The sequence below is a fragment of the Podarcis filfolensis genome, assembly GCF_964270895.1.
Source record: "Podarcis filfolensis genome assembly, chromosome: 2".
Taxonomy (NCBI): domain Eukaryota; kingdom Metazoa; phylum Chordata; class Lepidosauria; order Squamata; family Lacertidae; genus Podarcis; species Podarcis filfolensis.
In genome coordinates, this window is record NC_139605.1 from 101,313,276 (window position 1) to 101,331,307 (window position 18,032).

Below are 18,032 nucleotides of genomic sequence, written 5' to 3' on the forward strand. Positions count from 1 at the left end.
AATCCGATTGAAAAGGAAGTATAAGACCAGAGCAAAGAGTCTATCAGCATAATCTCAGAAGAAAACTTTTCCTATGTAGATGTTTCCTTTGGTCTCCCAAGAACCTTATTTAATTGTTTGTTGTGATCCACTAGCCATTTATTTTATGTCACAGTTAAGGTTTAGAATTAATGTAGATATAACAGTCGTTGCAATAGGGCTCCATAGGCCAAGGCTGATCTTAAGCCTTTAGCTAGAGCAATAAACTTATGAACTGAATACGTACAGTTGTTTTACAATCCACCATCTTGTTCTGACAGGTGTCTATGGGAAGTCTGTAAGCAGGACTGGAGTGCAACAGCACACTCTCCCCTCCTGTGGTTTCAGATAACTGGTATTTAGAAGCTTACTACCCCTGACAGAAGGGACGGGGGTGGCGCTGTGGGTTAAACCACAGAGCGTAGGACTTGCTGATCAGAAGGTTGGCGGTTCGAATCCCCGTGACGGGGTGAGCTCCCGTTGCTCTGTCCCTGCTCCTTCCAACCTAGCAGTTCGGAAGCACGTCAAAGTGCAAGTAGACAAATAGGTACCGCTCCGGCAGGAAGGTAAACAGTGTTTCTGTGCACTGCTCTGGTTCACCAGAAGCGGCTTAGTCATGCTGGCCACATGACCTGGAAGCTGTACGCCGGCTCCCTCAGCCAATAAAGCGAGATGAGCGCCGCAACCCCAGAGTCGGCCACGACCGGACCCTAATGGTCAGGGGTCCCTTTACCTTTACCCCTGACAGTGTGATAGAGAATGTAGCCATCAGGATTAGGAGCCATTGATGGCCTTTTGATGATGGTTTTCTACATGCTAAGCAACTAATACCCAGGGTTAACATTTGGCCATGTTGCCTTTCTATCATCATAACAGCAATGTTTTTCAGTAGTTAGAGATGCACCGATAGTATGTTAACATGTTATTCAATTACTCTTAAGGAAAGAGCCCACCCTAACTTAAGGTTTTGCGGAACGCATCCTGATGTCTGTATTTTGCAAATGTAATTTTATCAATTACACATCATTGCCCAAGAGCATTGGAGAATTGCCAGTAATTGATTTATGTCTATCCTGCCTTTCTACCAAGGTACGCAAGATGGCTTCCAATTTGCACTGAGAAATGTATAAAGTCCTGCTAAATAAATAAAGCACAGCTAAAGTAACTAAGTAGCGTATACTTTTATAGATATAGCAAAATTGTATCAGAAATAAAAATTCTCCAAAAAAACCCTATCAAATAAATGCTTCTTTTTCATCCTCTGTTGAAGAATGTGGGATACTGTTGCCTGCATGAAAAGTGGTAACTGTAAAATCTCAGGCAAAATAACAATGGGGAATTACTCTGTCTTGTATCTTAATGGGCGAAGAGTTAAATGTTTTGGAGTCCTTTGATTGTTTGTTTTGACCACAGCTTGTGTTAAAAAAACAACGAGCAAAATTAGATATACTGTCGTTTTACAATATGTGGACATCATGTGTTAGAAGCAATTGCCTGTGCTGAAAGAACGCTGTGTTTCTTGAAGACTTGAGAATTAATTTTTCCATGATTTGAACGTCTATCAACACTATTCACAAGGCAGCTTATTTCAATTCACTTCAGTAGATTGGCAGTAAACTTGTTAACAAATCTGCAATTGCTTGAATGTTTTTTTCTTCTTTTCCTAGTTTGCTGCTTTGTGGTTCACAAGAGGTGCCATGAATTCGTTACCTTTTCTTGTCCCGGGGCAGACAAGGGGCCGGACACGGATGTAAGTACATTGTACTTTGCTCTCTGATCTGTGTTGATTCATTGCTCTGTTGATGCGTTTTGTTGATGCATGGATGGTAGATATTGGCAGCTTAGAGGTCAGTTAATATGTTCTTGTGCTTATTAAGTTTATTCTGTCACAGTCTGTCTTCTCCATGATCACAGGCAATTGCAACAATGAAGCCAATGAGAGACAAGTAAGAGAAAAGCAGAGTTTTGAAGCAAAAAAAATAAAAGGGAAGGAGAGACTATATGAAAGACAACATATATTATAAAGTCACTTTTATTAATATTGAGAGCAAGTTATAGTCAGCTTTTAGCCATGTCAGACTTCCAACTACTGCACTATTGCATATTTTCAATAATGTGTAACACTATGTTCTTCATTCATTCTGAGCCACTATTTTTATTATTATTATTTAGCCAGTCACTGACTTCAGGTAGACACTGTAGCATTCATTGATTTCACAATTTTGTTTTTCAGTGGGGAATAGAAGGTTGATTAACCTCTGTACATCTGACTCTGGAGCTTACACAACAATTTTGATAGCCTGTCTGTTAGAGTAGATGTCTTTGACCTCAGGCTTTTGGGCTTTTCAATCCAGATTTCAGTTCTGCATGCACTCAATCCTAAATCTGTTCCACACTGTTTTCTACAAAAAATTTAAACAATACACAATTATTATTATTATTATTATTATTATTATTATTATTATTATTATTAAAAATACACAAGTATTATACACACTTCTGTACATACTTTCTCAAAAACTTGCATTTTGTATGCATTTCCCCCGATCTGCATTCTTATGCCTTCCTATGCATTGCCCTATTTTTGTACATTTTTGTGTGTGTGTGTAACATACATTTTTGGACACATTTTTGAACAAAACCCTCATTGCAAAATTTAGGAACGTGTGCAATCTGATTGTGAACTGTGTTCTATTTTGTGTCTATGTCTGTATCTTATCTATCTTATCTTTTTGTCTAAGTCTTGGAACTTAGGTCAGTTTGCTTTAAAAAGTGGACTGAATTTTTCATCCCTAGCTTGTAGCATGGGTTGACACCTCCTTAGGACCAGAATCAACTTTGCCTGATTCATGCTGCAGAATGGAGGGTTGCCTATGTAAATATCCCCCCCACCTAACAGGAGCTTCTGGAGAACAACCAATTAGCATGTCAGAGAGAGGAGCTATATATTCTTTTCCCGTTTGTATGGCACATTTTTGTGCAATAGCATTCATATATACAATCTCACCTGTCCAATTGCTGGTAGAAGTGCCGGTGTCTCAAAAAATAATAATTCATGGTTTGATTCCTTTGCACATATAAACTGGCAGTGTGTTTCCTTACTATGGAACCTTTGTGGTAGGGACCATTTTGTTTTGCCTGTCTGGATTGGATTGCATGGTTAGAGTGTCTTTGATAATCACATGCTCCTAAAGGACTGAGGTTCCTCTGTGTGTTTTGTAATTACTTTTTGTTTTTATTTTATGTAAACAAAGTGCAGACATATATTTGATTTCAAAATGAAGACAGGCTAAGGAAGGGGCAACAATTTGCTGCTCATAATGATATCCATTGAAGATTATCTAATGCTGAGATCTTCTTTTTAAAATCCCCTAGTAGTGTTAAGTTTCATTACTTTCTGACTTTTATTTTATTTTATTTTCTGCTTTCATTCTAAGGTGTCCTGAGAATTTACTGGAAAGGCTTGCTGAAAATAATCTCTAATAATTGAATAGATGTGTGGCTTCTAAAGTTGTTTTCAAACTGCATCTCCTCGCTCGGCAATATGCTTTTGAAACATTAGAGTTTCAAAAGCAGTTTAAAATAATGTGAGGACTGCTATATCGACGCTCATATCTCAAGAGGCCCTCTGAATCATGGCTAAAGAGATTTTGGTATTCTGATATATTTTTCTGGGATGACTTTATAAAGCTCCCTTGTGTGAATGAGTTCAAATGGTAACAAAAAGACCGAAAATTAAGCACATTATTCTATATTTTCTGTTCAAAAGTGCCTTTTGGCAAGTAGTTTCATTACAGGACACTCTTTGTGGAAGTTGCAAAGATAATCTTAGATACATTTGTTGAAATTAAAATGCCATGGAAAAGGAGGGTGGATGGATGTATACAACATATATAATTTTAGCTCAGCTGCAGTTAGTAGAATGACTCCAATCTCCTCAGCAATTCATTACTGTAGTCTTCAAGTTGTGAATTGGATCAACTGATTACCTCCCATTGTAAGGGATGCTATGTTCTATATAATTCTGGCCTAAGAAATGGTATTTATAACTGAAAGACACATTTAAAACTGATCATTTCAATCCCCTTCAGCAGACTTCTGATGAACAAAGACTAGAAAGAACCATTTGCCCTTTGGAAATTAGAGAGACTAGCTATTTCTCAACTTTTTAAAAAAAAATTGGAAATGACTCTTCATTTCAGAGTCATTTCAGAGGAGTATAGCTATGTATAACTAGAACTCTTCATACTCTTGGAGATAATGTTGGCTTGCCAGGTTTTCTCTCCAGTTATTGAACACCCTTACCTTTTGTTACCAGTTTTTCAGCTGAAAACTAGCAGGGTCAGTTCTTTCATGCCAGTAGCTAAATGGTTCGCATGTGAAAAGCAACGTTGGAATGGATGCAACACCAGTACATTAATTCCAACATTTTTCCATCCTAAGGAAGTGTATATTTTATATGCATGGCATATCAAATATACATCACATATACATATGTTTACAGTTTTCTCTGCTCTCATTTTGGTTCTCAGAATTTAAGGAATGCATGGGAACTGTGTGCTACTGGCTTGTCATGCCTATTTACATGTAACAATAATAATTTTATCCTCAAGTAAACTACACTAAGTGTGCTTTATTAGATTTAGCTTCCTTGATCAAGTACTGCACTTCAAACACTTTTGAAATTTTGTAAAATTAGCACTGTATATTTTTTAAAAAGTTTCATTCTTTAAATAGAATATAAAACCAGATCTCCATATAGGGCAGCAAAAATGTTTCTCGAAATTCCCTCCCAGAAAACTTATGTTACAAGTGGTGTGGCAAGTCATTAGCTTCCCTCACGGCTGCAGCAGATTCAGTGATGTCACACATCTTGAGGTAGCTTCTATCACAGTTGCAAGAGATTCACTTATGTCACAAATCTTGTTTCTTAGAGGGTTGTGATGGCATGTTGAAGATGACTACAACCACAAGGAAAGCTTTCACAAGTGACTTGCCTCCACATAGTTCCATTTCAAGTGCATATTTGCATATTCATATTTTCCATCAAGAATTGGCCCCGATGGGAATTCTGTCATGGACCAGTTCATGTCTCATAAGCATTGTTTTGAAATCATAGCCACATCTTTCCCTTTTGACATTTTAAATTAGTAGTTCTGTATGCAAACTCTTTCTAGTTTTAGAGTTGGGGGTTTGCAAAGTGTCTCTAAAATTTGCCCCAGTTCCTTTTTAAGTAGCATTTAAAGAATTAGTTGTTGTTGTTTCATAAAGTTATAAAAGGCATCATGCAGTTGATTAACTTTATAGCTGTTTAAAGAGGTGGGGGGAATCCTGAATGTACCTTCATGTGAGCCACACTGCAATCTGCTGTGGTCCTAGATTGTAGAGAATTTTTTATTTCCTGTGCCAAAACATATTGTCAGGTCTGTAGGGGGTTGCTTGCAAGTAAACAGCCAGGACTCGGACCTGTCTTTTCCAGGTTTTATTTAGTGCAACTATGTACAGTTCAGAGTTCCAAAGTTCATGACTGTCAGTCACTCACAGATTCCGTGAGTGGGTTCTTCCTGTCCCGTCCCCCAGCATAAGAACTTTGACACCCCCAGTCTCCTCCTCCTTTCCTTACATTTGACTCCCTGGCAAAAACTAGGCGACGAAAGCTGCATGTCTGTTTCCCTATCAGCCTGCCTGGGAGTGGTGCTCGGGCTCACAGTATCCTCTGTGAGCCTTTGCCTCCCTTCGCCCCTCCTTTCCCCCTCTGTTTCCCCCGGAGTCTTCGCTCTCACCAGTCCCCGATGTGGTGTTACTGCTCAGCAAAGTCGGAGGCTCCCTGTACGCTTCTGCCTCCCTCCCCCATTTCGATGGCAGTACCCTGACACATATTAACAGATCATCTTGTATACTAATGTCATATGAGTATTTGTGCATATATTTAGCACTGTATACATAAGGACTACGGGACGCGGGTGGCGCTGTGGGTTAAACCACAGAGCCTAGGACTTGCCGATCAGAAGGTCGGCGGTTCGAATCCCTGCAACGGGGTGAGCTCCCGTTGCTCGGTCCCTGCTCCTGCCAACCTAGCAGTTCGAAAGCATGTCAAAGTGCAAGTAAATAAATAGGTACCGCTCCGGCGGGAAGGTAAATGGCGTTCCGTGCACTGCTCTGGTTCGCTAGAAGCAGCTTAGTCATGCTGGCCACATGACCCGGAAGCTGTACACCGGCTCCCTCGGCCAATAAAGCGAGATGAGCGCCACAACCCCAGAGTCAGCCACGACTGGACCTAATGGTCAGGGGTCCCTTTACCTTTACCTTTACCTTTACCTTTACCTTTACATAAGGACTATGACTAGATACAATTTATATGGAATTCCTAGAATATCAGTTGTTGGCTTTCTTGAATCCTGCTGAAGATCAAATGGAAATTTTGTAACTGTGGAATGAGCCCAGGGGTTGCATACCCCTTTCCCTGTCCTTCTCAGGCACAGCCATGAGGAAGAGACTGGAAGCTTCCACTTTTGGTTTCAGTTAACCACAATTTAGTATTGCATATGCAACTAGTGTTAAAGTTTGTTGAAACAAGCCTGTTTCTTAACCCGTGGTTTGAAGTTGGCTTTTTCCAAAGAAAGCATTGTTAAGATAAGTCAGAGTTTACTTGGTTCATCAAACAGAGCAAATGTGATTAATCAAATGCTGTTTCACACTCTTTTTCGGGGTGTGTGTGTGTACAAATTAACCCTAGACTTGCTTAGGCTTTTTTCTGTCATGATAAACAATGCATTGCTTCCAAAAGCAGCCTGACAGGTTCAGAAACTGTTAGTTTCCCCTTCAAGGCACTTGTACAAATGCAAGTTATATGATTTATACCGCCAAATATTTTAATGTCCCTTTATTTCTCTACCGTACAATAAGAAGAAATGAAGGGGAAAGAGCTGGGAACGACTGCTTTTACTTCAGCAAAATTTGTGACTTTGTGGAAAATGCACTTATTTATGTATGCTAATTTATGCATGAATTTGTTTCTGGGTACCATCAACATTAAAGAGAATAGAATGTCTGTGCCTATTTCCCTGCACTAGCCTCAGCACTAGCTCATACTTTCTAATGGATCCCTTTGGGGGTTGGAGAGTATATATTTTAAGGAACATGGGCTCAAATGTGAAATTCAAAATTACTGTTAGCTACCAGCAACACTTGGGGTTAAATATATATATGCATATATATTGATTGCAACATTGATATAACATGGTTTTAGGACTCTGAGGACACATGGCAACTTGTGGAAAGATGCATTTGTTTAAAAACCGAATGTTTAATGTAATTAAACAGACATTTGGTGCTTATGTTGTGGTGGTGGGGGGATCGTTGAATGTTTGTTGCTCCTTGTATAAATAAGTGAAAACAATGAAATACTTTGAAGTGGGAAAGGAGTAGCCTAAACTGTGTGGGTGGGTCTACTTGGTTATTTCAGTACTGTCTATGGATTTCTGGATTCTATACACTCCGAACCAATAAAATATATATCTACACACACACACACACACACACACACACAGAGAGAGAGAGAGAGAGAGAGAGAGAGAGAGAGAGAGAAGTTTCCAGAAAAGGAGAGGAATGAGGGACATTTTGTAAGATGCTCGTCCTTCATTTTTTTCTGTGAGAGAATGCACATACTGGTTTCTGGTGAATGGAAACTCACTTAAAATAATGCTGGACAAGTGAGATCTGCCCATTAAGAAAGCTGTCTCCAATAAGTCATTTTTAGTGGGAAGCTTTCCAAACTCTGTTGAAATTCAGCTGTAACAGTAAGCCTGTGGGAATTGAACTGTAAAAGGTTACAAGGATCAACAGGCAATAAGAATTCATACACATCTTGCATTTGCCTGGGCATTTTTACAAAAGAAATATTAGTTTCATCCTAGGCACCAGAAAAATATGCCATATTAAAGTCAGAAACCTTTGCTAAACTGTCCTTAATATTAATGGAACAGTCTAGTATCCATGCAGTAATCCTGCCTACCTGTCTTCAGAAACATGCTGAAATTCTATGGCATTGGGGTCTCCTTTTGGAAAGGAACAAATCTAAAAGTCCTTTAGCACATAACTAGTTCCACAATTCTGTGGTTCTTGTCTCTTAATTCCATGGGAATGATAAATCCATGTAAGAATATGCAGCATTATTTGTTTCCAGTATTGCCTCTTACCTTTGTCACAGGAAGTTGCCAGTTCAGCTTTTTGTTCTGAGCCCTTACAGAGAACCTTTTGGCAAAACAACAAACCATACATTTGCATTTTGACCTGTATGAGCATTATTGCCTGTTATTGTATCCAAAAATCTAAATCAGGGGCGGTCAGCATGGTGCCCTCCTGTTTCTATTGGACTGCAGCTCTCATCATCTTCAACCAGATTGGCCCGTGGTTCAGGATAATGGGAGCTGTAATTCAACATGTGACGGGCATTGTGATAGTTACCCCTATCTAAATGTGACCTGCTTTCATTGAGTGCAGATATTTTCAGTGCAGCACAGAAGCAAGAACATCTATCAAGTTGCACACATGGTTGTCTTAGTAAAGGTATTGAGAGAAAGGACTTAGCAAAGGCATGCTTAAGCTTCACTGAAATGAAGAATGCTTAATTGTATGCTAGAAATACCATCCCAGTGTCAGGAGGGATATTTGTTCATAGTACACTGCTGTGAAAAAGAAAACTCATCCTGACATTGGAACACAGTCTAGCATACAATTAAGTATTCTTAAATCCCACTAATTTCTGAAAGATTTCGGTACACCTAATTATGAGGTGGATTGGCCCTATAATCAGTTGGAGGTAAGGGCAATGCAGAATGTGGAGCCCTTAATAGTGTAACTGAGTAAGTGTAATCCTCCTTGAGGAAATATAGCTAGCTTTTTTATAGATTAGCAGTGCAAAATACTTTAAAGAACTCTTCAGGAGAGTTCTGGCCACTTCACTATAACTGCTAACATTATTTGTCATTTATAGTTTTCAATGTGTAAAAAAACCTGCAGTGTTGGGAATACATCTTGATTTGCAGGGTGATATAGTGGTTAGGGTACTGGTTTAAAGGTGGGGCGATTGGGGTTCACATCTCGTCAGCCTTTAAGCTTACTGTAGATCAGAGTTTCCCAAACTTGGGTCTCCAACTGTTTTTGGACTACAGTTCCCATCATCCCTGAACACTGCTAGCTAGGGATGATGGGAGTTGTAGTCCAAAAACAGCTGGAGACCCAAGTTTGGGAAACACTGTTACAGATGATATTCAGCTAAGTCCTTTGGTCTGTCACAGGACTGTTAAGGGGATGAAAGTGGCAGAGAGGGGAAAGCATGATAATCTCATGAGGTCCTTGGTGGAAGGGCAGAGGGCTTCCTCAAAGCTGAGGAAATGTGAAGAGAGTTTTAACAGCACTTCTTCTACTTCAGTTGGGTGTCTAAATATTTGGGTATGTAGTAGAACAAGAATGTGTTAAGGCATAAAACACAGCTCATTAAAAACCAGCAATAAGAAATTTAAAACTGCAGAAATCAAGTATAAAATGCATACATCTCCTTTCATCTGCAGATGCCTATACTGTATTGAATCAAAGTCCTTCCATGTTTTCAGTGTCCAGCCAAGTTGGAACTTTATAGTGTTTGAGTTATAGCTTATTTTCATTGTTGAAAATATAAGAAGACTATTGAGTTTCTTCCCAGCAGAACTTGGAGAGGACAAGTTCCCCCCCTCCATGACTTGATATTGTGTAACCATTTTATACTTTCCCACAAAGAGTTCAAAATACATTGGGCATTTGTGGAAATACAAAATCAGTTTTTCGATAAATATTCAATAAACAAATAATTTTTCCCCTTTTATCATTTTTCTGCTATGTATTACGGCTCCCGTGTCTGCAGTCTGTGGGTTTATGTGAAATTATATGGCTTCCCCAAACCGGGCTAAGTTTATGTAAACAAACTTGAAATAAACATATATCATAGAAGAGGGAAAGAGACACATAAAATTCCTTTCACATGAATCCTGTTCTTATACTGATGCCGTTAAACATGTCAGATTTTAATGTAATGGGCGTCTTGTGACACATGAACAAATCTTCCAGATTAAAACAAGCCCACTAAATCAAGATTTGGCGGTGATGATATGTTGAAGTGAATGAAATATGTTCTAAATATTTTTGCAGGGGTCCAAATTTTAAAACTGTATTCTGCGTACCAACTCAATTTTGGCTCATTGATTCCTGTACCAACTGAAATGGGCTACGAAAAAAGGGGAGAAAGAAAAAGCTTTAAATATTGGAGGATTCCACAGACCTATTTATAAAACAACAGTTATGCCTTCTTCCTGTTGCGTGCCACGATTGCATGGCTCAAATATCTATAATTTAATTTCAACCCTCTCTTTATTTTCCCAGGAAGCAATAGTAATTTAGGATAATCCCAGATTTAAATGTGATTGAAATGTATGATCTGTTAAATTGGAGTGTAGGCGTTTTCTATTGGTCTTTAAAATTCATTATTTGTATTTGCACTTCTGAATGTATTTTCTACGCACCTCTTGCCCCCTGCCCCAAACACTCCATGCCCTATAGATTTATTTGTACACAAAAAATATTGGAATAAAATTGTGGTTCAGTTAGTGATAACTGGCAGTCATGTGAACAATGGTTGTGATGAAGATAGGAAACATCTTTTCGGCGAGAAACATATTCTCATGATTTAAGGTAAAGGTGAAGGGACCCCTGACCATTAGGTCCAGTCGTGGCCGACTCTGGGGTTGCGGCGCTCATCTCGCTTCTGGGTCATGTGGCCAGCATGACTAAGCCGCTTCTGGCGAACCAGAGCAGCGCACAGAAACGCCGTATACCTTCCTGCCGGAGTGGTACCTATTTATCTACTTGCACTTTGACGTGCTATCGAACTGCTAGGTTGGCAGGAGCAGGGACTGAGCAACGGGAGCTCACCCCGTTGCGGGGATTCGAACCACCGACGTTCTGATCGGCAAGTCCTAGGCTCTGTGGTTTAACCCACAGCACCACCCGCATCATGATTTAGCCATAGGATAATTGAACCTATGGAAGGGTAATGGGGATGAAGCTGGCTTGGCCTGATGCTTCCCCATCCCCAGTCTTTATTCTCAGTGTAAGGGCTCTGTATCCCTATTGTTGTACATGTGTTCACAGACCCAAATGTTCCTGAATGTGCATTCAAGTCTTGCATGCCTACCACCCTTTCTCACTTTACACTGACTTCACGGATGATGAATGTAGCACCGATGAACACATGCAGGTTGGAGGTCAATGCAGGCACAACAGTCCTGCTCTCTTTGACATGCTCATTGTGCATTTGACTGGATCATGAGAAGAGGACATCAGCTGTATCTGTCAGCTGGCCCGTGGGCCACCTATTTCTAAACAAGGTTATGCATAGAATTGAATTCAGTTTGGTAGTGCCCAGTATTTTTCCAAAATGACAAATACAGTGGTACCTCGGGTTAAGTACTTAATTTGTTCCGGAGGTCCGTTCTTAACCTGAAACTGTTCTTAACCTGAAGCACTACTTTAGCTAATGGGGGCCTCCTGCTGCCGCTGCGCCGCTAGAGCATGATTTCTGTTCTCATCCTGAAGCAAAGTTCTTAACCCGAGGTACTAGTTTCTGGGTTAGCAGAGTCTGTAAGCTGAAGCGTATGTAACCTGAAGCGTATGTAACCCGAGGTACCACTGTATGTCAGAGAGAGGGCTGAGTGGGCCTCTTGGGGTGAGGGAGTTCCATAGATTGGGCACAGCCACTAAGAAGGTCATCACCACAGATTTCTCATGGGTTTCTGTCTAATCCTTGTCACTCTCCCTAGCCTGTGCCCTTCACTTTACTGGCTTCGCCCCGTCCTCAAACACTTTTTCCTGCCTGAATTGAGTTTTTCAACTGTGATGATGCTTCTTGGAATCATAGAGTTATAGAGTTGGAAGGGACCCTCCTCCCCCAACCTCCTGCAATTGTCTGCCTGGATGGGGAGCTATGTAGGTATATGTAGAAACATGACATGCACATGGCTGAAATGAAGTCTTCTACTGTACAAAGCTGAGAGTTGCAGCTACTCTTCTGCCTTCATTTGCCTCTGGCCACCATCACCACTAGCATGCAGTTTCTGGATGGCTGCCTATTATGGCGTATACTTTTGGGGTTGAAAAAAGGCTCCTCAGGTCCTGCTCCAGAGATTATGGAAACCCTTCATGATACAGTGGTGGCAAGGGAATGAAATCAGTGCATCCTCCAAAAACCCACAGAGGTAATAAGAGTTCAGGCTTCAATGCAAGAATTAAATCTTCCACAAGGATCTCTTGAATTTCTCATGCTTTACATCTTCTAAAGTCAATAATTGTATTACACATTTCTGAAGGGAGTGAGTCAGAGGAAATATTTGTCATTCATTTACTTATTTAGATATTCAGATTAGAGAATAATCTTTGTACTAAACTAGGAATTATAAAAGCAGAATAACATGCTGATCCATGCTAAGCTTTATGTGTGGGTACAATGAGCAGTTCATATCCCCCCCATTAATCCTTATTGAAGCATTAATTTGAATTAGTTATGTTCAATTTATTTCTACTTTGCTATAAATACCCTAAAACTAAACAATCTCACCCACCATCTTGTCCAAAGACCCTAATGAACCCGTTCATATGTCATGAATTTTAATACACCGCAGAGAGCTATGCTACTGTGTTTGTTCAGGACACCTATCTAAAATGTCTGGCATGCAATGTTTAGGGAGTAAGCCCTCTCCAAATGCAAATGACTAAGAGGGAATTAACTATGGAGTTAGGGCAGCCTTTTCCCTCTCTGTTCCCTGGCTCTGTTCTGCTGGAGGACACAATGCTGTCAGCACAGTGAAGCTGTCCCGCCAGCAGATTTACCAAGATACACAGAAGCACGGTGTGCATAATTTAAGAAGCTTTAATCTAGGTAGCAGATTGCCCTTGTAAGGTATTCAGGAGGGAGAAACAGATGGAAGTGAGTACTCTTCAAGAAAATGGGTTTTGTTGAGATAGAAAACCAGGCAATTTATAGTTTAACTCTTGAAGATTATCTCATATAGAAAGAGGAGGCAGAGGAGTGAATAGTGAGTTGGCAGTGAGCACAAGGCAGGTGCACAGTTAATGCTTTAGTGAATGCTGGCAAGTGGTAAATAGGGAAAGGATAAGTTCCTCTATGATCAGTCTGAAAATACACCAAAGACAGAAGGAGCAAAGGCCCTTAGGGTTGAATAATTTAAAAACAAGGCAGGAGGAGCCAGCATTCCTGGGCCAAGGCAAGTAGCTACTGTGTAAGGATATCTGGATGAAGGAATGCAGGGAATGAAGATTGAAGTTGCAAGAGTCAGCGTGCCCCAGCAAGACTGTTATGCTCATGGGGCATAGATCAGGGATCTTGAATGAAGGTGGCTGTGCTTCAATACTAATAGGAAAGTCACACAAGAACTCAGGGCTCCAAGTGTCCAGTTGATGTGATATAAGCCCCCTCCATGCATTAAATGCATGGAGGAATCATGCAACTAACTGCAGGGTTGAACTAGTCGTTTCTGAAAGAGAAAATGCAAAACTCCAAGGAGAAAGATCTATCAGTCTAACATACAGGCTATCCTAAATTCTGTCCAGCATGATTTTCAAAAGGATGTTCTTTGTTTACGCTTATGAGTGCAGACTGTTCCTTAGAGAGCCAGTGTGGTGTAGTGGTTAAGAGCGGTGGACTTGTAATCTGGTGAACCAGGTTTGATTCCCCGCTGCTCCACATGCAGCTGCTGGGTGACCTTGGGCTAGTCACACTTCTCTGAAGTCTCTCAGCCCCACTCACCTCACAGAGTGTTTGTTGTGGGGGAGGAAGGGAAAAGGAGATTGTTAGCCGCTTTGAGACTCCTCAGGGTAGTGATAAAGCGGGATATCAAATCCAAACTCTTCTTAGAATTCTGATATAGCTTCAAGGCCATTTCTCACTGAAATATAGCTCATTATAATAAGCTAAACATCGTGATCGGGTATTCAGTTACTTCTTTGCCTTAGAAATTCAGAGTATGGCAACGGAAACCCGGGGTTATTAATCTCAGTGAACTAGGGAAAATAGTGTCCTGTACAGTATTTGGATTGGAATTCTTGTAACAAAGATGTGTTTTCTAAGAATATAGAGGGAACAAAGGCATCGGCAGCTATGCAAAAATAGATTTTGGCTGAACGTGAACATCACCTTTCAAGAAAGATCCCTAAAAGTGCCAGAACTATAATTAACTCCAGATGTGACTATACAATTGTATGGGACCTTCAGTTGCTCTGAGATGCTACAGATGCTGCAGCTGTATTCAGTGAGTTTAAATCTGTGTTTGTGTGGGAAGGGAAATGCCCCTTTTGGTAAATTAAGGATGGTATTTTTAAAAAGTAAGCTCTTTTTTGGCAGGGGATGCTGCCGGCCTTCTGTCTGGTGTGAAGTAAAAGTTAACAGACTTTATAACAAAAACAGAAATAAAATATCATCTATACTAGTAACTGAGTGTATACTCAGTTACTAGTATAGTTGAAAAGTTGGTTTTTGCAGTTTTAATTAATTTTAAGACCCTAGTAACTGTCCTGCTGGTTCAGATTGATGTTTACCTAATCCAGGAGTCACCAATCTTTTTGGGTTAGTGGGCACATTTTGAAATTTATTTGTGGTTACTTTTTTAAAAAAATACTTACCATGCTTTTCCGTGTATAACATGCACCCATGAGTAAGTCAACCCCTATTGAGCCAATTGCTCTACAACCTGCCCACCACTGCAAATAACACACATCGCCGCGGCCACCAATCACCTGCACACTCGCCACAAGAACGTTCACCACAAGAGCACTCGACGCAACCACACCAGATTGCACGTATGCCTCGTCACTGCTGTAACTGACTGCCCAATTGCCGCAGCCAATCGTCAGCTGTCCTTGCTGCAGCAACCAATCACATGCCCAATCGCCGCTGCCGATCTCCTACTGGATGCTGCCACCAATCGCCTGTCCCCCGCCCCTGCTGTCCATTTATGAGACAACCCGTAATTTTTGCCTATTATTTCTAAGGAAAAAATAGCAGCTTATATACGGAAAAATATGGTGTATCTCGCTTTATAGCCGTAAGAGAAAGTAGAAAAAGTGTTGTGAGAGTCAACTCCTAAATGGCTGCAGAACACTAAATGGCTGCTTTGGAGCTGTGGCTTAACAATTCTCAAAAAACAAAAAAAAGAGACAGGACCACAAAATGGTGCTAGCGTTCCATTTGGGAGGAAAAAAAGGATCTACTTACCTACCACTCACTCACAGAGAGGGAAGTTATTTGCAGCTCTTCTCTGTTTAGAATGGAAGGGAGAATAGTTGACCACTCCTGGCAACCAGTGAAATGTGGCCATGTTTAAGGGGGGGTGTTCAGCTTCAGAGATGCCAAACCAGGGCAAGTGGGAGTAGATAATGGTAGCATGTTCTGTAGATGCTTGTAGATGATGCAGAAAAAGATATTTTCAGCCAATGTTTTGCTCTCCATCTTTAAGTATGGGCTAATAGTTTGCAGTTTGTCATTTCTGCTGTATAAGCTACCTGTTGACCTTGAGACCGTCTTACTATGTATACTTTTTTAAAAAATAACAACCAGCATTATAACTTAAATGGAATACCTCTTCAACACTGTTGTTATAATGAATGTTGAACCTTTACAATAATTTAAGAAAAATGTGTGTGGCTGAAGTACATTTAAAATTATCATTGCACATCAAAATTAAGGTGAGAAAGAGCCCTTTAATGCTCAAGATAGGAAAGCATGCACACTCCTTTCTGCTAACCGTACAGTGTTTTATCTCTCCTGAATCTCTGCCTATGTCATGCTGTTGTTGCCAAGGAAACTGATCTGTGACAAGCTTTATTATGCAGTATAACAGACTTCCTGAGATGGAGAAATCTTTCAGATCTTAATACTGCTAGCAGAGCTTCCTATAGAGACCCCACACCCTCCGGATAAGCCCTCTAAAACTTTTGCCTAATGGTTCTTGTTAGGGCAATCTAGCACCCTTGTCGACATATAAGGTTGTAATAGTCCATTGACGCATTTAGTATCTACACCATTAATAAGTAAGACTTACATTCTCATACTACCGACCGAGTAGTATGGAATTGGAAAAAAAGCAGTTTGATATACTTTGAATATTCCACACACTTTTTTCTTCTTCCAATATTCCGGGGAAAAAACAGCTTTGGGGGGAAACGGAAAAAACCCTGGGTTTCCCCCCAATTTTTCCAGTTTTTTTCCAGGCCTTCCCATCTCTAGTCCCTATTGAAATTCATTTTGTTAGCTTGGGCCCAATTGTCCAATCTGTTAAAGTTACTCTGAATACCTATTCTGTGTCATCTGCTAATTTGATGAGCATCCCCTCAATTCCTTCATTCAAGTCATTTATAAAGACGTTGAACAACAACGGACCCAGGACAGAACCCTGCAACACCTCACTTGTCACTTTTCTCCAGGATGACAAGGAACCATTAATGAGTACTCTTTTGGTACTCAAATCAACCTAACAGTTACCTCTTTCAGCCCACATTTTACCAGCTTCATCATGAGAATATCACGGGGGACTTTGTCAAAAGCCCTAATGAAATCAAGATATACTATGTCCACAGCATTCCCCTGATCCACCAAACTTGTAACTCCATCAGAAAAAGAAAGAAATGAGATTTCTCTAGCCTGATGAATTCTTCTATGTGAACTTTTAGCTCACTTTGATTTTCAGCTATTATGTGCCGTTTTCTCTTAGGAGGGTGCTGAATTGTCCTGACATTCTAAGATCCTGTAATATCTTGTATTTATCCAGTAATCTGCACTTGTTGTTGTTTTCTTGAGAAAGTGATTCTTAGAACTCAGTTTGTGTTTCCTTGTTATTTGGATTCATTAATATTTATACTGTGTTCATTCCATATTATGCTTTGGTACCCTTGTATTCTTCTGCGTGTTCTCGACCACTGCAATACATTCCCTTCCCTGTACAGATACGATTCTACAATAACAAATTGGCTAAAAATACCATGTGGAGTGTCTCTTTTAATGTGTGGATACTTAATAACTGAACATAATTAATATTTGACTCTGTTGCCATCCTGACTTGTTAAAACGATACCAAGGAAAGAAAGAAATCAAGAATTAGCCATATTGTAACAGATACAGTGGAACCTTGGTTTTCGAACGTAATCCATTACAGAAGTCCATTCGACTTCCAAAACGTTCAAAAACCGTGGATCACAGGGCTGTCAGCAAGTTCAGTGGTGGAAATTGAGAAACATGCCTAGGAAGCCGTTTGACTCCCGAGGTGCGTTCAGAAATGTAAGCATTCACTTCCAGGTTTTCAGCGTTCAGCTTACGAAACGTTTGGCAGCTGAGACATTTGAAAACCAAGGTTTGTTTGTATAGGATGGAAATATCAACGTCAACGAAAATTAATTTATTTTTTAAACTTACTTTGTGTCTGACCTTCTACCCAAAGGGGCCAGGGTGGCAAAAACTTCTATGATTAAAAATAAAACAATTAGAAATAAATAAATGAAAATGAAAACATTTTAAAACTGTTAAAAACATCCAAAAACAATTAAAGACAACAGAATATTCAAAACAAGTTAGGGAAAAAATAAGATTAAAGCTGCCAATAAGCAGGTATACAACTTCAGCCCAAGATGTTAGAGGGGGAAAAGGGCTTGTTGGCACACTTTTTATTGTTGCCTGGACTTTGCTCCTTGTAAAACCACTTCAACCTTGTTGTTCAAAGAAGGGAGTTGGCATCATAAATCATGTGCCAGGAAATGTTTGTTGATCTGTTTATACACTCTTCTGTCCAGGTCATGAATATACTGAGAAAGAAATGGAGATAAAAGGAACAATTTGATTAGTTATGCTCCTCAACTTTATGTGAGAGGTCCTTTAGAAAGGATAAGGAAACTTTTATCATATCACTACATATCAAGCA

General features: G+C 40.0%; 2 protein-coding genes and 1 long non-coding RNA gene across 8 annotated transcripts in view; 2 read left to right on the forward strand and 1 right to left on the reverse strand.

Annotated features, from left to right (window-relative positions):
• APOH (apolipoprotein H) overlaps window positions 1-18,032 on the reverse strand; it is a 351,268-nt gene that overhangs the window by 139,410 nt on the left and 193,826 nt on the right. The gene's annotated exons all lie outside the window — the stretch shown is intronic.
• The window catches only part of PRKCA (protein kinase C alpha), a 187,017-nt gene that overhangs the window by 79,777 nt on the left and 89,208 nt on the right, over window positions 1-18,032 (forward strand). For all 6 annotated transcript variants that reach the window (XR_014544416.1, XR_014544417.1, XR_014544418.1 and 3 more), the window contains exon 3: window positions 1,686-1,768. Coding sequence is in view for 2 of the 6 variants with exons in the window: in XM_083598717.1 (XP_083454843.1) it covers window positions 1,686-1,768 (83 nt within the window). In the remaining 4 variants the exon portion in view is untranslated. The remainder of the gene's footprint in view (window positions 1-1,685; window positions 1,769-18,032) is intronic.
• Window positions 12,947-17,208, forward strand: LOC310754012. The gene is made up of 2 exons (XR_014543543.1): window positions 12,947-13,741; window positions 13,982-17,208. It is a non-coding gene; the product is annotated as an uncharacterized lncRNA (long non-coding RNA).